General features: G+C 44.5%; 1 protein-coding gene across 1 annotated transcript in view; it reads left to right on the plus strand.

Annotated features, from left to right (window-relative positions):
• The window catches only part of SHISAL2B (shisa like 2B), a 160,199-nt gene extending 158,015 nt beyond the window's left edge, over nucleotides 1–2,184 (plus strand). Inside the window, exon 3 of the mRNA XM_077462630.1 lies at nucleotides 1,569–2,184. Within this exon, the coding sequence (XP_077318756.1) occupies nucleotides 1,569–1,702 (134 nt within the window). The 3' untranslated portion in view covers nucleotides 1,703–2,184. The remainder of the gene's footprint in view (nucleotides 1–1,568) is intronic.
• The last annotated feature ends 21,065 nt before the right edge of the window (nucleotides 2,185–23,249 follow it).

The following is a 23,249-nucleotide window of genomic DNA, read 5'->3' on the forward strand; positions in this document are numbered from 1 at the left end:
TATGCACACCGTGTATATCTGATGTTATGATGTTAACATAAAGGTTAACGATAGTACCCGGCGACCCAGGACTCTCTGTTGATGTACAATAATCACATTACTGGGTATATGCCTGTTATTTATGTAAGACATAACCATGCGGAGTAAGCAAACTCCTTGCCATTTGTAATTTTAGTTATTAAATGCTTGTAAGAAATTTGTCATCAAGTTAATGTGTATCCTTATCAACCCAAATTATTCTTATCTGAAAGCGGACCTTTCAGCAATTTTTTCAACTTTCCATCTATTAGAGATTTCTGCAACATATTTGGCAAGTACAGAATCACAATATATAAAAAAATAATATGCAGTGGTTGGAGGGAAGCTTCAGAATGGCAAGATGTTTTTATTACAAATGATGTGAGCAGACTGCAGTGCCTTTTTAAAGTGGTTGTAAAGGTTCATTTTTTATAAAATAACAAACATGTTATACTTACCTGCTCTGGGTGTCAAATATGCTAGACACACTACATTCTATATTTTTGTAGGTATTAGTATATTTACAACTTACTGGTCATGCATGGTTCATTTTTTTCAAAATAACAAACATGTTATACTTACCTGCTCTGTGCAACGGTATTGCACAAAGTGACTTCAAACATCCTCTTCATAGAAGATAATGTCATCTACACAGATTGTTGAAGATTATTCTTGCTTGCAGAATTTTTTCACTTACCATAAATAGCTTTTCATTTATTTGCAATGTGCCTTTGAACTTGCTAGCAAATCTGACTTCTTCAGGAAGAGTGAACTCCCTATAACAGCTCTTCCCTGCTTGCATATCATAGCCTCCCCCATCGTGGATGTATCTGCTCAAGCTTCCTACTCCTCCCTTCTTTACCTTCCTTCACAATCTTTTATGTAGCAGCCAGGGGAGGGTTGAAAGGGTATACTATAGAGAAGGATTTCTCAACCTTGGGGTTCCTCCAGGGGTTGCTAGGGGTTAGAGTCATTTTCTTTTCTGGCTATTATTATTATTTGTTCTATTTCATGATTTTTACTGAAACATTTTTTTCTTATAGATCAAGGGATCATTACATTGTAAAAAAAAAAAAAAAAAAAAAAAAACACTATCTGCTCTGGGTGTCAAATATGCTAGACACACTACATTCTCCATTCTTGCAGGTATTAGTAAATTTACAACTTACTGGTCATGCAAATGTGCCATGAGATAGAGATGTAGCAAATTTAGAAGGAGTTCATGGAGGCATGAAAATTATTTCAAGGATTCCTCTCTATTAAAAAGATTGATAAATGCTGCTATAGGGTGCATACTTAACAGCTCTGAGCCTGCTGGGTCTGATAACATCACATCCAAGACGGTGGTTCCCAGCATGGATTTTGGTGGTCTGTACAAGCGGGTCTTTTACAGATTATTAATATGCTTAAAATACATTGAATGCACATATAATCCCATGGGAAGATTGTTGTTGAAATTAATTATCTTGCGATAGGGTCTCTTTAAAAACAAAAAGGAAATATGCTGATTGATTAACTACTTTTTTTTGTAACTTTTCTTTTTTTTGCAGGTCGCTTAAGAAAAAATACGAAACCTGGTTATTCAGCTACCACCCTGAATTCAACAAACAATACGCCCTGTGACCCTGATGGAATTGCTCAGGAAAAGCTTACTGAAGTTATACACATTTCTACAAAACTTTAACCTGATAGAAATTAAATTGTTTTTTTTTTTAGTTTTATATGCCCTATACAATATGTGATTGTAAATAAATTATTATTGTAAATATACAGCTATCATATTTTTTCAAAGAAAATGGTAATTATTTGACTTACACAAAATTGGCATGCAAAACAGTTCACATATACATATTTATGTTTCAAAATAATTTAATGATTTTAAGAAGTTTTACAATACACGAATACATCTGTGAAGGTTCTCATTTATCCAAGTCAAGGTATATCTAGTAGATGTTAATCACATTGGACTTTTTAATAGCTTATCCAAGTTTTAATGAGTGTGAGAAAAATACCCCAGCATTTATAACCACACACAGACACCTTGATATGACCAACATGGAAAGGCATATGTTGATGTCACTTTGCCCTTACGGAAAATAGATATTTTTTTGAGGACAATGAGGTGCACATTTTGAAGAGAGAGGCAAATGAGAGGCATATTACCGTATATACTCGAGTATAAGCCGAGATTTTCAGCCTCTTTTTTGAGGCTGAAAGTGCCCCCTCGGCTTATACTCGAGTCATCGCTGTCTGCCCGCTCGATCAGCGTGTCGAGCAGACAGACAGCGGCCATTCTGATTCAAAAGCCGCGCCTCCGGCTCCCCCTTCGCCTGTGATAGGCGGAACACTGAATTTCCCAGCAGCCTGTGTTCCGCCTATCACGGACTTCGTATCATCCTCGTACTACGGACGAGGATGATACGACGTCTGTGATAGGCGGAACACAGGCTGCTGGGAAATTCAGTGTTCCGCCTATCACAGGCGAAGGCGGCGGCGCAGCTTTTGAATTTTACAATGGCCGCCGACGAACGAAGAGGGCACGGGACGGAGGCAAGGCACAGGACGGCACGGCACGGGACGGGACGGGACGGGACCGGAGGCAAGGCATGGCGGCGAGGCACGGCGGCGAGGCACGGAGGCAAGGAGGCTCGGCACGGGACGGAGGCTCGGGACAAAGGCTCAGGACACAGGTAGGCTGGACACACACACACACACACACACACACACACACACACACACACACACACACACACACACACACACACACGGATACACACACACACAGGGATGGATGGATGGATGGAGACACACACACACAGGGATGGATGGACGGACACACAGGGATGGACGGACACACAGGGATGGACGGACACACAGGGATGGACGGACACACACACAGGGATGGACAGGCATGTCTTACCCTCGGCTTATACACGAGTCAATAAGTTTGCCAGTTTTTTTGGGGGTAAATTGGGGGCCTCGGCTTATATTCGGGTCGGCCTATACTCGAGTATATACGGTAACATCTCTACCTTGACATTTTTATCATTTACACCTGCAGTCATCGAAAATTGAATGAGTATCCCCTACGAAGTCTTCCTGACACCAAGCATGTTTTTTTTTTTTTTTTTAACTAGAACAGGGTGGTACCACAAGTTTCACACCTCCCATCCTGTTCTTGAGGGTAATATCTACATGTCCATGGTGATTGGATCAAGGTGTCTGTTGTACAGTACACAGTTGATTATTGTACATTTTGGTAAAATATACATGTGCTCAAAAAGATATTAAAGGGAAAAAATGTTTTTTAATTAAAATAAAAAGATAATATACTTACCTGCTTTTTCCTTTGACATTGCACAGAGCAGTTCAATACCTCCTCTTCTGGTAGTCCCCCGCCAGTGCTGTCTACTTCTTTCTGCTCTGGGTGCCTGCTTAGCAAGCTATGCGCTATAGGGGCACCTGTACTGACCTCTTGAGCTAGACGGTGTGACTGTGTTCCCATTGGCACATTGAAATTGGCACATTGGCACATTAAAGCCAAAATCTGGGCAGATAACAGATTACCTCATCCTCAGTTCCCCCAGCAAATGGCACTCTTCTATGATCGGTGGTGGACTGTCCCTTGGCATCCCCACATCCAGAACAGGGCAATGGACGCTGGTCAGTACAAAAAACAAAAAAAAAGGAATTTATTAATGTGAAAACCAACCAATAAAATGCATACTCACAAAAGGTGCACAAGTATACAGCATGTACATGGAAGGATGACATGAGGTAAAACATCTAAGTGTTTCTGCAACCTCACATACACATGCTAACATGTTTTGGGGGTGCACCCCCTTTTTCAGAGCTGTGCTAACCAGTACAGCAAAATACCCCATGTTTAAATACAGCAATGCTTACCAAAAATCCACCCCTAGCCAGTAGGAAGGGCAGAGCTGTGCAAACAAAAAAAGAAAAAGTTAAGTAGAGGGAGCAGGTACATTGAATATAAAAGTAGACAGAAGCTGTAAGATATTACCTGCTCCAGATGGTTGGGCCCTGCAGGAATTGTCAGCCCTGGGACCCCCTCTGTGCTCAGTCTACCTATTGTCAGTGTAAAAACCAGGGAGCTGTCAGCTGGCTATGGACTGCAAGCCGCCAGGACCCCGAAGACCGAAAGTGGAGACGCACTTACGGTTTTTGGGTGTGTTGCTGCATTCTCTCCTGTTTCCCACAGGTCATGGGAAAGCAGAAATCGGGGGCACAAGGGCCAAATATCAGGGGGAACAGCTACAAGATCAGCCAGGAGGCGAGGAGCAACAAAAATGATAAAAGCATTATCACTTTAGAGTTCCAATGTACTGGCCGAAAACCAGGAGTGGCACTGCACATGAATACAGTGAATAAAAGAGTCTCCCCACACATTGTGTCACAAAAAAATAATAATAACAAAAAGTTGAAAAAAGGGGAAGAAGGAATAAAAGGGTTTGTGAATAAAATTATTTTATTATAATAATAATAATAAAAGAAAAAAAAAGATAATAAAAAATAGAAGTAAAGTTTTGATATAAAGAGATAAAAAATGAATGGATAAAAATGGATGAAAAATATAATTAACAATTAAATTCAATTCAAGAAGTATTTCATAACAGCAATTGTACATGTGCACATACACACATACAGTGCCTTGAAAAAGTATTCATATCCCTTGAAATTTTCCACATTTTGCCATCTTATAACCAAAAACGTAATTTTATTGGGATTTTATGTGATAGACCAACACAAAGTGGCACATAATTGTGAAGTGAAAGGAAAATGATAAAGGGTTTTACAAATGTTTTACAAATATATACTGTATGTGAAAAGTGTGGTGTGCATTTGTATTCAGCCAATACTTTGTAGAACCACCTTTTTCTGCAATTACAGCTGCAAGTCTATTTGGGGATGTCTCTACCAGCTTTGCACATCTAGAGAGTGACATTTTTGCCCATTCTTCTTTGCAAAATAGATCAAGCTCTGTCAGAAAAAGATTATTTTCTGCATAGCCTACAAAAACGCCTTCCATAGTCGACATCCCCCATGATAGCTTCCAACCCAAATAACTTAAGACCAGAGGGATCTTTGCTGTGCTTGTTTAGGAAATGAAGGGGAACTGAATGTTTATTAAACCCTTGAGGGTGTTCCTCAGTCATATGTTCCCCAAAGCGTACCTGTAGGGCCTGTATGGTAAAGCCAACATAAAGTAAGTCACACAGACAAATCAAGCCATATACCACAAACTGTGTACCACAATTTATGAAGCATTTCATGGTATACGTCCCCATTGCCCTTTGCCCAGTGACCATTGTTGCCTGTCACTGATTTCTTCCTATGCCACATGTATTGGCATGAACCACAGTTGGTAATACCACACCGGCAGCTGCCCTTTTGATCTTAAATGCAGCTCCACTCAGGGGCCACTGTGGTCTTCTGGGGTCAAACCCTACTGGGTGCTATAAAGCCTTTCAGATTTTTGGATCTGTGGAAGATGATGTTAGGGTTAGCTAGAATGATACTAGACAGACACGTATCCTGGTGAAAGATGCCCCAATATTTCTCAATGGTGCACTTAATGGGGAAGGTCTTAGCCCCTGTACACACGGTCGGAGATTTCGACAACCAAATCCGTCGGATTTTGTCCGTCGGATTTTGTCCGTCGGATCTTGTCCGAAACTGTTGCATACACACGGTCGGACTAAGTTGTCGAAAAATCCGATCATTCAGAACGTTATGACATAATTTCGTTACGATGGGACTACGTTCAGGCTAGTAGCCAATAGCTTTGATGTAGGAATTTGATCTGAGCATGCCTGGCACTTGGTCCGATCAAAATTCTCTACACATGATCGGAGTATGTCCGATCGAACCACTTGGTCGGAAAATATTTCCAACAAGTTGGAAAATTGGGTCCGACGGATATTCCGACGGAAGCAGTCCGATGCATACCACACACAGTCGGATTATCCGACAACGCGGTCTGATAGGACACATTCCGACGGATTCTCCAACCGTGTGTACAAGGGCTTAGAGTTGTATCAGGTACTGAAAGTGATGTCAAATTGTTGATTGGTATTAATAGTCAGCCTGTTTGCTTGGATGTGTCTTTGTCTTTGAGATTCCGAGGATAACTCTCCTTAGTGGCATCAGTATACAGACACCGATATTTGGTGCAGGCCTCATTAATGAGAGCTTGCTCATACCCCTTTTACAGGAATCTTTTCTTGAGGAAGTCACTTTGCTCATCATAGTCTTGCAAAAGCGTGCAGGTTCTCTTGAGATGGCAAAACTGGCCAAAGGGGACATTTCTGATCCACCTTTGGTGGTGGTGGCTGCGTGCATCCACCGGGCATTTGTATGTGATATGATATTGGTTGGCTATCCCTCTGGCGAGGACCACTGAGCGCTGCGAGAGTTTGTCTTTTCTTGTCACTGCAATCTCCTAATTTTATTAAAAGTTTATTATCTCGTGGAACAAGTGTTTATATAGCAGTAAACTCTGCTCTCAGTCCTCTTGTCCCAGCTGTATACCCAATTCCCTCCTGACAACATACAGCAAAGCAAACCTGGCACCATCTGCCTTGGAAATTAGGGAGAGGAGTGGAAATTCATTTATCCGTTGGTAGATATAAAATGCTTCAGGTGAAGAAAGTGATATTTTTTGGAATTAGGAATACAATAAAAATCTTGGATGGCAAATATTTTTGTATAAATACCAAAGCCAAACATTGGTACACTGGCAGCTATTTGAAATGTAGTTCAAGTGAATCTAAAATGTTGCCTATTATGAAGTACTTGGACTGACTAAAAACATTAAAATATATGAAAATATATTAAAATAAAAACATTAAAATATATGAAAATTCAGACCTTAATTTATGTTCACATATTATATTCATACAACTATAAAATTTGTGCCATTGCATTTTTTGTCTTTTTTACCCCTGCTTATATACCAGAAGGATAGCCCCCAACTACTTCAACGTGCTACACAGATATTAAAATCTTCTTTCTCAAGAGAAAAACAAGAAGGTAGCAGATCATTTTACTTTTGCATTTAGCCAACCAGGCACACAGTCCAATAACACCCAACATGTGGATGGGGAGCCACAGAGGGTATACAAGCCATGAATATATCTGACATGTTGCTCCCAAATAGTCATTAAACATTAAACTTGTGCTCCCCTAGTGCCTAAATATGATTTCTTGCTGCTCCAAGGTCCCTGCGCACACATTTCAACTTTCAAAAGTCAAAGCATACACAGAGACCAGTAAGCCCCTGTCCATCCCCATTGGAGAGTGCTTTGGACTGGTAATTGGCTGCTTAGGAACTGTGTGCTGCATTATAGGTAAGCAGAGGGAATTTCATCTGTTCTCAATGTACTAGGAATTTCTTAGGGTTCTGGTGGAAAATCAGGGCAGCAAAAAGGCTCTGAGAAAGTCATATTACAGTGCCTTGACCATTAGGAGCAACATGCAGATTGAATTTATAGGGTAACTATAACTATTTTTAGGTATATTTTTTTAAGTAGGACATGTACTCTTCCCTTCCTGCTCACAAAGCAAATCCTCTTGGTGGTCTTGTAAAGTGACAGTAATCAAAGGCATGTGCACAGGGTGTGCTAGGTGTGCCTGGACATACCTTACTCACCCTGGGGTTCCCTGTCTCTCTCCTGCAGTGCTGCCATCTTCCCTCTTCTTCTCTGTTTCAGGAATGATGAATGAATGAACACAGTGAGTGATCTATCCCGATTGCTCATGTGTTCAACTATGTTTACTATGCTTCTGTTTGTGAATGAACGGCTTGCCACTCAGCCAGTGATAGTAATATACAGGTTAATATAATATTTGGATATGCTAAGGACACACTTTGTGTATTTTAATTACTTTAGATTAAACTGGTACAGCTAAACTCCATAAACACAGATACACAACTGATATACTGTATGAAATAACCGATCAATTCAATCTATTATTATTATTATCAGTTATGCATTCCTTTGTCTAGTCCCTATAGTCCAGCTAGTCTATCAATACGCCAAGCACATGCTATCGTTAATATCACAATATCACCATTGGCTATGAAATCAATACACGGTCTAAGATCAATTAAATCTCATTTATTTCCCAAGGAAATAAGAAAACGTGCATCAAGTATCAATAGAAGTTACAATAATACATAGCATACAATCGGAATACAACATAAGCCTTATACTTATCAGACCTTCGCGGCTAAGCCTCATGATGGAAGTGAGAGGCCAAACTCATTGTTGCAACCCTTTTTGTTAAACATACCTCAGCCATACCACACCCCATAGCCCACCCTACTTTTCCCGTGGACCAATCAGCGTCTCTGGGGCGTTTCCTCCCCCAGGCTAATCACCTCGGACAGTCGTGCCATACTTGGCCTCTGGGGGGCAGTGTCTGCCCATGAATTGCAACTGCTCCCACTGGGTTCCCATCTTATGGTTCGATCTCGGACGCCCCTCCCGCTCACTAACTATCTTCTTTTTTCTTGCAGACAGGCCGGCACCATATTGTCTTTGAAGTTCAGTACATTCCAGGTGGGCTGAATAGAACTCATTCTGCTATTCAGATTGTGTCTTGGTGTCACATTCCTTCCTTTTAAACATGTGGGACTGCAAGTATCACTATGGCTGAGTTCGGCTGTACAAACAGGTGTGTAGATGTATAATATTAATTCCTGTTTGATTCCAACATATTCCGCTTTGCGCCTAAAAGGCGCACACCACCCTTCTTTAGACACGGCTCCTATTGAACAGTCCATAACTGTCTTAACGTGTGTAGTTCCCCAACATGTGCTTCCGAACCAGTACCTGTGGCACAGTCCTTAGCTTGTGTAATGCGTGGTTGTTTTCAACGAGCGCTCCAGAGACATCTCTCATGGAACAGTACACAATTGTCTTACCACGCTGTGTTTTCAACGTGTGCAGAAACGGGTCCTATGGAGCAGTCCATAATTGTTTTACCATGTGATGTTTCCCAACACGTGCCGCTTTGCCACTGAGTGACACATCTCCACCATTCTTCAGCGACAGCTTCCATGTCACCATTCTGTATCTTGGGTATATTCAGGACGGCAGTACAGGCAAGGGGTGTCCATTCATTCACCATTCACCAGCACCCATTCAGAGCAACATATCACCCAGCTTTCAGACCCAGAGTCTTGAGGAGGGCCTTTCGCCCATGTTTTTAACCTAAAACACACCTTTATCACACTACGCCATGACATAAATCAGCCCATTACCCTAATATACATATATACATAGAACCCCTCAAATTGTGTATCCCGCTCCCCACCTCCTATACGTTCTTGCTGTAACTACGGGTCGGGATTAGGCAGGCTTGCTCGCAGCGGCGTTGCAGGGCTCTGACTTGGCAGCAACGTCTCCAATTTGTACACAGAGACCTTACCGCCAAATCGTCCCTCAACTTGCATAGACAAATGGGAGACCCTTCTAGATAAATATCGCTTAACTACACATATAAATTTACAACAATGACCAAACCCACACAATTCCACCCCTGTGTCTGGATTTCAGAGGTCATGCCCATGGTATACCATGCACCTCTACCTATGGTTAGGTTCAAGGAACCCTCTAGTTCCATGACTAATACTACACCGGTATTCTTTAGGACAAAGAAACAAACTCGCCTATGTCCTAAATAATATCCGGGTGCCTTCTTCCCAGCAATGATCTCTCCATCCAGAACACAGAGAGAAATAACTTCCCAACGTTACTCGTTCATCCCCACGTATTGACCTGGCATACAACGGACATCATGGTCATGCTTCCGACAAAGGGAAATATCCACCTGCCCCCAGCGTTCATCTTCTCTGATCACATGTGTGATATAGCCTCAAATGCAACAAGATAGAATCCCCAGTCAGTAAGCCCATTGATGCCACCAAATATACAGACCGAGTCTGCACTTCTGTATATGGGAACATACAGCATAACACCTTTCACAATCCAACTTAGTACCACCCATACAGGCATTCGACCACTACTCTGGATTAGTGTAAGCAACGCGTTTTGGCAAAATCTTACTGAGCGGTGATGCTAACTCATCAGGCCACTGCCCCTCATACAGAGACGGTACAATCAGCTTGATGTTGGCTGATATTTCCACCTGCCACAGAGTGCGCGCCAGAGCCAATGACAGGTTTCTGTCCTCTCTACAAACCTCTCAACATGGTTGACAAATTTCGGAGCCATTCTAACCTGAGTGTTTCTGTGACTTCATTGAATGTTATCAAGGATGCCACCAATCTCCCGGGGTAACAAAGTCACGCTCCTTCTCTGAAGCTATGGCTGTGAGTTTGTTCCTCAGGAGGCTGATGTCCCCTCCATTAACAACACCCATCCCAGCTATTGTTCCCCCCCCCAATATAGTGCTGAATACATCCCTCCTCTTTCGGGTTACTCCTCAGAAATAAGCATCCTGCATGGACTTGATCGCATCTCTGGGAGTAAGTCACTGGTACAATGACTGCACTTGATTCAGCGTATACTCAGCACATATAGGGTGATAGGTTTTTGTCAACCACCGTGAGATGTTGCAGCACCATGTGGTGAAGTCCTATGGTACCCAGGTAGCCAGCGTTTGTTCCCTTTATTTTAACGGAGCATGCTCCTGTGTGTATTCACTGGCATTATCTGTGCAGGGTTTCAACCTCTCAGGTGAGACATCAACCAGGCGTATCTTCCCCATGTCTAGTTCTGGTGTCCCGCATGTCCAGTAACCGAAAGCTTCTCTCTGGGACCGCTAGGATTGAGACACCACCCCTACGAAGAAGTTTTCACCCCATTGATGTGTCACCTGGCACCCTTTAGTCTGGCCAACAGCTACCTTATTATACATAAGTGCCGACCTGCCTCCTAGGTACCTGCACCATATTAACTTCGTTATATCAATACATGTCATATGTTAAAACCTTCCTTTTTTTTCAATTCCTCCTTCCAACAAAAAACACATATTTTACATTTTCATGTTCTGATGGATTGGATGAGTCATATGCCTTCCCCAACATCCAACCCATTGCACCTGTATAAATAACATGTGAGCATTCATCAGGAGAGACTTCAGCAAAAATATTTCACAAGCTCTGTTGTTTCAGATTCAGCACTTGCACCACATTGTCCATAAGAAAAAAACAAGTATTAATCTGAATCTTTCAAGTTTTTTCTTTTTTTCCTCTCCTGATGCTTATCAGAACAAATTTGCGGTGTGGTGTGGCACAGACAAACTGCCAACCAGATGATCATCTGTCATCCATGTTCCAGAAGCTTCTCCAATTCTCGCTCCACCAGGATTCTGGAAGTGAAAAACAAGAGCAGTATCAAATTCTTATCCACAATATCTGCTCGCTTACCATGTGTCAGGAATCCGTCCGTTCTATTCGACCGGCTCTCCGTGCGCGCACACGCGTTCGTGTTGCGGGTCGTCGTAGGCACGAGCGCCTTCCGACGCGCGCGGGTGCACGACGATCGTATGTGCGCGCAGCGCACGGACGCACAGGCGTACGCTAGCTCGATTGGCGCCAGTGGCCCTTTTTAAGGGCACAGCTGCTGTGGTTCTGTGCTGTCTCGTCTGCAGCTAGTGCCTGAAGTTACCTGTTACCTGTCTGCTACTCATCTGATACCTGACCCGGCTCCGTTTGACCTTGCTGACCTCTCCTGCTCCGACCCCGGCTTGTTTGACCTTTCTTGGACTGTTTTCCTGTTGCCGAACCTCCTGCTTGTACCTGACACCTCTGCTTGATTCCTGCCTGCTCCTGAGTCGGCTACCTTCTCGTCCAGTGGACCCTATCCATCCAGGATCCACAGTCAGCAGCCTTCTCCTTGCTTCTTCCATACTACTGGGAGTTCCTGCTCCAAGGATCCTCACCTACCCAGCACCGGTTGCTGCACCAGGCCGGACTCTTCTACCCCGCTGCGCTCCTGTCTCCCTGTCCCCATTTCCAGAGAGACCGGAACCAGAGCCGTAGGAGAGGTCCCCTTCCACCAAGTCAGACTCAATATTAGACGTTCTTAACAGTACGAGACAGCCATGTCTGAGTCTGCGGAAGGGACCTCCGCCATGAAGGAGATTTGCTCCCACCTTACGGCTCTCACCCAGGCCGTGAAATCCCTTCAGGATGGCTACTCCAGGTTGGAGGAACGTGTCCAGCACCTCTCTACTCCGGGATCATCTGACGCCATACCTCAGCCTCCTCCTGCCCAGCCAGCTGCACATTCAGCAGTCATGATGCTCCCACCTGAGCCTAGGGTTCCCACTCCTGAGAGATTTTCTGGGGACCGCTCCAAGTTCCGGGCTTTTCGCAACGCCTGCCAGCTTTACTTTGCCCTCCAGCCCAGGACTTTCTCTCTGGAGGCCACCAAGGTGGGGTTTGTCATTTCTCTCCTGCAAGGAGAGCCTCAGTCCTGGGCCCACCATCTCTTGGAGAATGACAGCCCCCTTATACAGACTCTTGCCACCTTCTTCGAGGGGATGTCACAACTTTACGATGATCCCCAACGGGCTGCCACCGCAGAGTCTGCATTAACTGCGCTCCAGCAAGGCCGCAGGACGGCTGAGGACTACGTCTCAGACTTTAGACGCTGGAGCGCAGATACCCTGTGGAATGAGGCAGCCCTTAGACACCAATTCCGTATGGGCCTGTCAGAAAGCCTCAAGGATGAGTTAGCTCGTGTCTCCACTCCTGACGCATTGGAGGACTTAATTGCTCTGGCCATCCAAATAGACCGCAGACTTCGTGAGCGTAGGGCCGAACGCTCTTCCCAACCACTGAGACCTGCCTGGATGACGGCTAGGACCTCCTCTCCCACACCTTTCTTCTCTCCGCCTCCTCAAAGAGGACCTACCAGCGTGCCTCCTGCTCCTGAGGAACCGATGCAGCTTGGACTACTCCGACCCTCTCTGCTTCCTGAGGAGCGAGCCCGCCGCCGTCAAATGAACTTGTGCCTATACTGTGGCGGCCCCGGACACTATGTGGCCAACTGTCCTGTAAAGCCACGTAAGTGCCTCTCACCTGTGTCTCACAGTTCCTTTAACCCACCTTCCAACTCTCTCCATGTTGTCCTTCTGCTCTCGTTTCAGCTGCCGGGAAGAACCATACACGTTAATGCCATTCTTGACTCCGGAGCCTGCGGCTGCTTCATCGACTCCGCCTTCACCGACCTGCATTCAATTCCGCTACAGAAAAAGACTCATGGACTTGCTATCTTTTTGGCCGATGGTTCTCAGATTAAGTCCGGCCGAGTCACCCAGGAGACCCTTCCACTATCCACCTCTACCCCCTGCCAACATTCTGAACTATTAATCCTAGATGTCATCTCATCCCCACTTTTCCCTGTGATTCTGGGCATTCTGTGGCTGCAGGCCCATAATCCCTCCATCGACTGGACTTCAAGGGAGGTGAAGTTCCTCTCCCCTTACTGCCGGGACCACTGCCTGCCTGGGGCTTCTATACACACCAGAACACTCCTCTGCCTAGACCCAGACTTGGACTTATGCCAATCTGTCCCCGAACCTTACCATGAGTTTCTGGACGTTTTCAGTAAACGGGGGGCTGACTCCTTACCCCCACATCGTCCCTATGATTGCCCCATTGAGCTCCTTCCTGGGGCTGAGATCCCGTTTGGACGTGTCTACCCTTTATCCGAAAAGGAACAAGAGGCCCTGAAGGCTTACATTTCCGAGAATCTCCAAAAGGGGTTCATTCGTCATTCCACATCTCCTGCCGGGGCTGGAATATTCTTTGTTACAAAAAAAGATCAATCCCTTCGACCCTGTGTGGACTATCGGGAGTTGAACAAGGTCACGATCAAAAATCGCTACCCCCTACCTCTGATTCCTGAGCTCTTCCAGAAGCTGAGGTCAGCTACCATCTTCACTAAATTGGACTTAAGAGGAGCCTATAACTTGGTCCGCATACGAGCAGGTGACGAATGGAAGACTGCATTCCGAACTCGTTTTGGGCACTACGAGTACCTGGTAATGCCTTTCGGGTTGTGTAATGCCCCAGCCACCTTCCAACATTTAATTAATGATGTCTTCCGTGATTTCTTGGATATCTTTGTCATCGTATACCTTGATGACATTCTGATCTTCTCCAGGTCCCTGGAGCAGCACCGGGGGCACGTCGGCAGAGTTCTGCTTCGGCTCCGGGAACATGGACTCTATGCTAAAGCCGAAAAGTGTAGATTCGAACAGCAGGATATCCAATTCCTCGGCCTCGAAATCTCCCCAGCAGGCATCAAAATGGACCCGCAAAAGGTCGCTGCTGTCCTCGAATGGCCAGCCCCTACTGACAAGAAAGGCATCCAGCGCTTTGTGGGCTTCGCTAATTTTTATAGAAAATTCATTAGAGGGTTCTCTGCCATTATTTCCCCCATCACCCAGCTTATCAAGCAAAATACACGCTTTCTTTGGGGTCCTGAAGCCCAGGCTGCCTTCAAGAGACTTAAGGACCTGTTCACCTCCGCTCCTATCCTCAGTCACCCGGATCCATCTAGACCTTACATTCTAGAAGTAGACGCCTCTGAGGTAGCAGTAGGGGCGGTAGTCTCCCAGCGCCTTGGCGTGGACGACCTGATGCACCCCGTAGGGTTCTTTTCCCGGAAACTCTCTCCAGCGGAAAGAAATTATGATGTAGGCGACCGGGAATTACTTGCCATTAAGTCCGCTTTGGAGGAATGGAGATATTTACTCGAAGGGGCGGTACACCCCGTGCTCATCTACACAGACCACAAAAACCTCGAGTACCTCCGCTCCGCAAAACGCCTAAAACCTCGGCAAGCTCGCTGGGCCCTCTTTTTCTCCCGGTTCTGTTTTCATATAACTTATCGCCCTGGATCTAAGAACGTGAAGCCTGATGCACTTTCCCGTATGTTTGACAGCCCTAAGGACACCACACCCCCGGATACCATCCTCCCTGCTAATACTTTTCTTCTCATCCAGCCAGATCTAGTAACTCTGCTTAAGAATGCCTCTTCCTCCTCTCCCGGTCCCCCGGGAATCTCACTAGCATCCAGGGAGGGTCTGCTTTGGAAGGACAACTTGATCTTCGTCCCTGAAGACGTGAGAATTAAGGTCTTGGGTCTCTGTCATGACCACCCGCTCGCTGGGCACTTTGGTGTCCGCAAGACTTTAGAACTAGTACAGCGTTCCTTCTGGTGGCCAGGCGTGAGGGAATTTTGCAAGCAATATGTAAACACCTGCCCCGTATGCAGCCGGAATAAGGTTCCCAGAAATCGGGCTTGGGGGCTGCTTAAACCTCTTCCCGCACCCGACCGCCCTTGGCAGATGATCACGATGGACTTCATTGTGGAACTTCCCCCTTCTGAGAACTGCACTGCCATATTTGTAGTTTGTGACCGTCTGACCAAGATGGCCCACTTCCTACCCTTAGCGGGAACCCCCTCTGCAACCGAGACTGCCCATGTCTTTATTAAAGAAATAATCAGGCTCCACGGGGTACCCATCAATATTGTGTCCGATAGAGGGGTCCAGTTCACCTCCCGCTTCTGGCGAGCCCTTTGCGAATCTTTAAAAATTGAACTGGCTCTGTCCTCCGCCTACCACCCACAGACCAATGGGCAAACGGAGCGCACCAATCAGACCCTCGAGCAATATCTTAGATGCTTCTCTTCTTTTGTCCAGGACAATTGGGTCCCCCTGTTACCTCTGGCGGAATTCGCCTATAACAATGCCAGCCATGCCACCACTGGGCAGTCCCCGTTTTTTGCCAACTACGGTTTTAACTTGTCTTTTCTTCCCGATGTTCCTACAGAATCCCAGGTTCCAGCGATCCAGGATAGGATATCCTTCCTGCAACAGAATAATCGGACGCTTCAGGAGGTCTTAACCAAAGCTCAGGCTGACAGTAAGAGGAGCTTCGATCGAGGAAGAAGGGGAGAACTAATCCTTCAAGTCGGGGACCAGGTATGGCTGTCTTCCTCTAATTTAAAGTTAGCATGTCCCTCCAGGAAATTGGCACCCAAGTTTCTGGGTCCATTTCCCGTTAAGAGAAAGATCAACGAGGTGTCTTATGAACTGTCCCTGCCTGATTCCATGAGAATTCATCCAGTTTTTCACGTAGCTCTTCTTAAGCCTGCTGTACCTGATCCCTTCCCTGGTAGAGAGACAAGACCACCTGACCCTGTGCTAATTGATGGCAATGAAGAATTTGAAGTTGAGGCCATTCTGGATTTCAGAAGACGACGGGGACAAGGTCAGTTTCTAATTAAATGGAGGGGCTATGGCCCAGAGAGTAATTCTTGGGAACCTGCTTCTAATGTACATGCCAATAGACTGATCCAGGCTTTCTTTGCTGCTCACCCGGAGAAGAGAGCCTCTAGGGGCACCCGGAGGTTGCCCCTTGTGGGGGGGCAATGTCAGGAATCCGTCCGTTCTATTCGACCGGCTCTCCGTGCGCGCACACGCGTTCGTGTTGCGGGTCGTCGTAGGCACGAGCGCCTTCCGACGCGCGCGGGTGCACGACGATCGTATGTGCGCGCAGCGCACGCACGCACAGGCGTACGCTAGCTCGATTGGCGCCAGTGGCCCTTTTTAAGGGCACAGCTGCTGTGGTTCTGTGCTGTCTCGTCTGCAGCTAGTGCCTGAAGTTACCTGTTACCTGTCTGCTACTCATCTGATACCTGACCCGGCTCCGTTTGACCTTGCTGACCTCTCCTGCTCCGACCCCGGCTTGTTTGACCTTTCTTGGACTGTTTTCCTGTTGCCGAACCTCCTGCTTGTACCTGACACCTCTGCTTGATTCCTGCCTGCTCCTGAGTCGGCTACCTTCTCGTCCAGTGGACCCTATCCATCCAGGATCCACAGTCAGCAGCCTTCTCCTTGCTTCTTCCATACTACTGGGAGTTCCTGCTCCAAGGATCCTCACCTACCCAGCACCGGTTGCTGCACCAGGCCGGACTCTTCTACCCCGCTGCGCTCCTGTCTCCCTGTCCCCATTTCCAGAGAGACCGGAACCAGAGCCGTAGGAGAGGTCCCCTTCCACCAAGTCAGACTCAATATTAGACGTTCTTAACACCATGTTTACTTATAGTTCCCTCCTTGGAGCCCAGGACCTCAGCATTCCTGGCTTCTGCAACTCTGACCAAACTATCCAAACAACCATGACCTCTTTAGGCTGAACCCACTGTAAAATGGATCCCCATGGTATGATCAAAAAATGTTTAAAACTGAACGTCAGTGTTGCTTCTCAAAAACTTCAAATTTTACAAGCTAAAAAGACAATGCATCTATCTGTATCTTTACGATGTATGCAGGTGACTGGTTCTAACTGAGGGCATTGTCAATTCCCCCCCTTTCAGGTGGATTAGACCTACTACTTTTCCACCTGAATAAAAATATAACTAAAATAGAGGACTAAACCAATATCAAACAAAATTTTTTTGAAAAAAATAAAAAAAAATTAGCTAAAAAAAAAAAATGTAAAAAAATGTAAAATCTGGCCATGGTCACACAAATAACATGACAAGACAACCATCATACAACAATGACAAACACTCAACTTTTAGTTAATATCCATGGACTTTTCTCCTGCAAAGAGTGCTCATTCCAATCTGAAATACAATTAGTTAATGGGGAAACCAAAAGAAACAAAACAAAACAAAGCATATGTATCTCATCACAACATTGTAGCTTCATTTATATCTTTTTAGTACTATTTATTTTTCATTGTTTGCAAACAATTACTAACTAATGAGCTCATGGTACCATGTGATAATCGATTATGCATTTACAATAACCTAACCCCTGTTCTGCTATATTTTACCCACTGTTGTTCTCACTTTGAGAGACCTGCAAACAAATGCAAATGTCCGTATCCGAACCAGTTTAACTTCTTCCCTGGTCTGTGAAAAAAGGAACACACAGACAGTGATTACACACAATTTTTATGTTAATCAGCAGTATTGGATATTACTCAGGAAAAGTTTACAAAGACTGACAATAAGAGAAGAGTAAAGAAACACAAGAAAACAATACTCATAACAGAAACATCTTTTAACCACACAAAAGAAACATAATACCAATTCAGAGGTTTATCCCTGAAAGTACAAAAAAAATAAATAAAAATGTATATCTATATCAAGGTCCTCTATCATATTCTGAACCTGAAATTTATCAAACCTTCTTCATAGCCGGGAAACATTGACCAGAATATTCTTACCATGCTTGCAGCTCACTAAGTTCTGCTAACATTGTTTCCCCCAGTGCTATATTTGAGTAACCATGCGTCTACCTCCATTTTGACTCTACGCAACTGTCCTACATATTGCTTTTTAGTTTGTAGGCCCCGCATTTGCGTTCTACACGGGAAATGGGTTTGATTACTATGGGTTCCATGCTTTGGATGGCTACCCCACCTGGCTGAATAACATACATGAAGCCTTGGAGTCGTTTTCGGGTATAATTTCCTTTCGATATCATTATTCGCCGCCCGACAATATTTTGAAATGTGACCCCCCCTTTTACACAAAAAACATTTTAATTCTGGTTTCCCTGCATAGGCCATTTTTTTAGCATATGGCGCTGGAAACCCACATTGCTGGATAATATTACTGCGATTGGAATGCACAGACTTTACACTTTCGTTGTCTGAGGAGTCATCAGACCTTTCAACTCCTGAGTCAATTTCAAGTGCAGTTATCCCACCTTTATTTGCCTCTTCCACATCGATTCCCATCACAGTACTATCATTTGCAGTGATAATAGCATACGGGTTTTCTTCATGTTTCACTTCTAGCTTTTCTGTACACTGAGCATGTGTGGAGGGTACCTCCACCATTGCACACTTGGAGGATAATTCCATTATGGCTGCTTGTGCCTTAAGCATTGTGATAACCTGCAAATTCTCAGCCTCCCTTTGATTCAAAGAGGCAATGCAACTTTCTCTTAATTTGCACGTTTGTTCTAATTCATCTAATCTCTGTTGCAATACACATTTCTCAGTCACTAATTGTTTAATCCGACTACGAGCATCTGCATCAGACTTTTCAATCCCCATAGCTATATCACTTACCTGTTCCATCACTTTTTCTCTATCAGCAAACCATTCTAATTCTTTTTGTTCCGCAATTTCTTTCATTCTCAGCAACATGCATACAGAATTGGCTATTCTCTTTTTCCTGCCTTTTTTTGATTTATTACTTATGAGACTGTTATGTGTATTACATTGTCTCAAAAGTTCATTGAATTGGTGTGTTAACGCATCCTTTCCTATACTGTTGAATTGAATACAAGCATTTTTCCCAAGAAACTCTTCAAGGATATCCATTGACATGCTAATTAGCCTATCCACACTACGGTTGCTCAACCAGTTGCTTAGACAATAGACAGACAAACAAATGGACAACCCCCTCTAGTCCTACCAACAAACAAAAGAAACAAAAAAAAAAAAAAAAAAATAGATACGAACCGTTTAAATTTACAGTGACTTGTGGTTCGACAGCATACAAGACACAAGGCACACTCTTAATGCCTTAGGCTGCAGGTTATTTTACCGGAGCTATTTCACTCTCACGTGGGTAGAAATAAAACCTATATTTCCCCCACTTTTTTTTTTTTTCCAAAAAACAAAACAAAAAAAACAAATACAAATCCGTTTACCCACGAATTTCTTTAGGAGAACACACTCTTATTCAATGCCCTCCTATCCGATAGCAGGCCACAGGGAATTTCTCTTGGGACCCTCACGTGGATATTTCCACTTTTCCCTCAAAATTGTGTGGTTTATCCTGTCAATCTGCGGTTATATCACATAACCAGGGATGATCAGTCCCTATCTCGCCAGTGCGCCAATTTGCCCTCTGGTTACAGGTCTGCAGCAAACACAACAATAACGTACATACATATATATATCAGTCACAGTTCTCACCAGGTTTTACGCGTGCGTTTTCTACCAGTGAAATATCTCACAGAATTTTCCTGCTCATCCAAGCGTGGTTTCAGAATTCGCGAGCCAGCGCCAATCTTGTCCACGCTAGAGATGACTTTCAGTTCTGGGTGTCTGAGGATCTGTGCTTACAGGGACTCAAACAAAAATACCTTTGATTTTTGTGTTTTTTGTGTAAAAATACGTTTTACACGCCTTCTGAGGTGCCAAATGAAATAACCGATCAATTCAATCTATTATTATTATTATCAGTTATGTATTCCTTTGTCTAGTCCCTATAGTCCAGCTAGTCTATCAATACGCCAAGCACATGCTATCGTTAATATCACAATATCACCATTGGCTATGAAATCAATACACGGTCTAAGATCAATTAAATCTCATTTATTTCCCAAGGAAATAAGAAAACGTGCATCAAGTATCAATAGAAGTTACAATAATACATAGCATACAATCGGAATACAACATAAGCCTTATACTTATCAGACCTTCGCGGCTAAGCCTCATGATGGAAGTGAGAGGCCGAACTCATTGTTGCAACCCTTTTTGTTAAACATACCTCAGCCATACCACACCCCATAGCCCACCCTACTTTTCCCGTGGACCAATCAGCGTCTCTGGGGCCTTTCCTCCCCCAGGCTAATCACCTCGGACAGTCCTGCCATACTTGGCCTCTGGGGGGCAGTGTCTGCCCATGAATTGCAACTGCTCCGACTGGGTTCCCATCTTGTGGTTCGATCTCGGATGCCCCTCCCGCTCACTAACTATCTTCTTTGTTCTTGCAGACAGGTCGGCACCATATTGTCTTTAAAGTTCAGTACATTCCAGGTGGGCTGAATAGAACTCATTCTGCTATTCAGATTGTGTCTTGGTGTCACATTCCTTCCTTTTAAACATGTGGGACTGCAAGTATCACTATGGCTGAGTTCGGCTGTACAAAGAGCTGTGTAGATGTATAATATTAATTCCTGTTTGATTCCAACACTGTATGTGTATATATTTACTAAAAGATTTGTATTTTTGTTTTTTTAGTCCTTAGCTTAGATAATACACAGCCCTACCAGACAACATTGCCAGGCTAGTGCCCTCATTTTTCTCTATTGTAATATTGTATTTCAGCAAAACAGTCTGGTCAGCTCTCTGCCCCTAGTCTGTGATTGGAAAGTTAAAGCAGAGATCCACCAAAAAGTGAAAAAGTGGAGGCTCCGCTTTTCTGCCCACCCTCCCCTCGCAGCCTTCTGGGAAACATCACAGGTCCCAGAAGACTGTAGCCCATTCACAAACCACCGTGCGCTTCACGCATTCGCAGTAGGTTTCACTTAGTGAAGATGGCGGCGCCAGCACCTGATATCTGAATAAATAATTTTGCCTGAGTGAGGACACCGCTGGATGCCTGGACAGGTAAGTGCACTAATATTGAAAGTCAGCAGCTACAGTATTTGTAGCTGCTGACTTTTATTTTTTTTCTGAAGGAGCCTGAAACTCCTCTTTAAGGAAAAGCAGCAGACTCATGAACTTATCTCTCTTCTTTCCTCTCCTGTCAATACATTCCTTGTTGATACATATTATTTTTCCAGCAGCACGCCTGATTGGCTCCTAACACTGACCCCCCCCCCCCCCCTCTCCCATCTGAATGCTGCTGATCACATAAAAGTAATCTTAAAGCAGAGTTCCATCCAAAAGTGGAAATTCCGCTTATCTGATTCCTCCCCCCCTCCGGTGGCACCTTTCGGGGGGGGGGTACCTGTCACCACTTCCAGAAGACCGGGTGACCCTCTTCCTCCCCCCTCCCTCTCCTTCTGCCAGGCCAGTGAGAGAGTGCCACGTGCTTCACACATGTGCAGTAGGAACCCGGCCATGAGACCGAAAAGGTTACACTGCCGTGTTCCCTTACTAGCAACGGCAGCAGCAGCACCCGACCAGCCGATGTAAACATCAGCTGCGTTGCTGACATCACTGGACTCCAGGACAGGTAAGTGTCTGCTTATTAATATAAAACAAAGACAATTCCATAGCTCTACCCACCAGTCTGTTGACCAACCAAATTAACCTGTCTAACCGTCTGTTAAAAGCAGGGGTTTAGTTAGCACACATTTGCAAACGCATGTGTAAGCTGCAAGGCCTCGTCACAGCACCCTGCGTTGCTTGCAGTCCTAACACTACAAATTTATAAGTGTCTTCACAGTGGAAGCACATGCATGGAATGGATAGATGTGGACAAGTGAGCCTGGAGACTGCCCAAGCCCACTTAAAGGAACAGGAGCACACTGGACACCCAGAAAGAGCACAATGGCAGCGAAGGTGCCCAGCGTGTCCCCAGACCATATATACAAACAGTAACAAAAAACTGGCCACTGCCCACACCCATAACTGGCCTTCACAGTGAGGAGCCCATGGAGGGCATATACATATAAAACAACCAGGCCATGAGACCGAAAAGGTTACACTGCCCTGTTCCCTTACCAGCAATGGCGGCAGCAGCACCCGACTAGCCAATGTAAACATCACCTGCGTTGCTGACATCGCTGGACTCCAGGACAGGTAAGTGTCTGCTTATTACAAATCAGCAGCTACAGTATGTGTAGCTGCTGGCTTTTAATTTTTAAAGGGGCGGGCAGAACTCCTCTTTAAGTGTCAAATTCAAGTATTTACACTGGATGCACTTAAAAATATATTGATTTTAGGTAATGAATTAGTGCATTAACTGATGTTTTATGTCTTTTTATGTCAGAGTTCTGCTTTAAGGTTTTCTGAAGACTTCTGTGGTAACTACAAGTGGTCATGTGAACACATATAACACAGGCTTCTTTGTTTTCACCATCAATCAATCCAGTATAAAACTAAAGAAGAAGAAGAATGTGGCAGAGCAGCGAATGCACGTAACCACACCCACACTTCCACAGTATTCTTTAAGTATCTAGCACTCATTTTCCTCTCTGTATGCCAACATTTTGAATAGATACCATGTACAGAAATGTGCATATCTCTTGTACTAAGGCTAAACCTGAAATGGTTACTATGGGGTTCATTTACTAAAGTCATAGAGACTGTTCACTTTGCAAAGAAAGGTAATTTGCCCCCAACTTAGTGAATGAGGTGAATCTCTAATCAAACAATAAAAAGTGTGCTATCCTTGTGCTAGGTAGTTAATTATTCACAAAAGACAAACAATAAAAGTTTGTTAAACATATGATCAACTCATCCTAATTTAACATATCTATGCAAATAAAGTCTATATAAAATGTGCAAAAAACAGTAT

This window comes from Lithobates pipiens, unplaced genomic scaffold (genome assembly GCF_037356315.1).
Source record: "Lithobates pipiens isolate NorthernLeopardFrog02 unplaced genomic scaffold, aLitPip1_a1.2 Scaffold_3, whole genome shotgun sequence".
Lineage (NCBI taxonomy): Eukaryota > Metazoa > Chordata > Amphibia > Anura > Ranidae > Lithobates > Lithobates pipiens.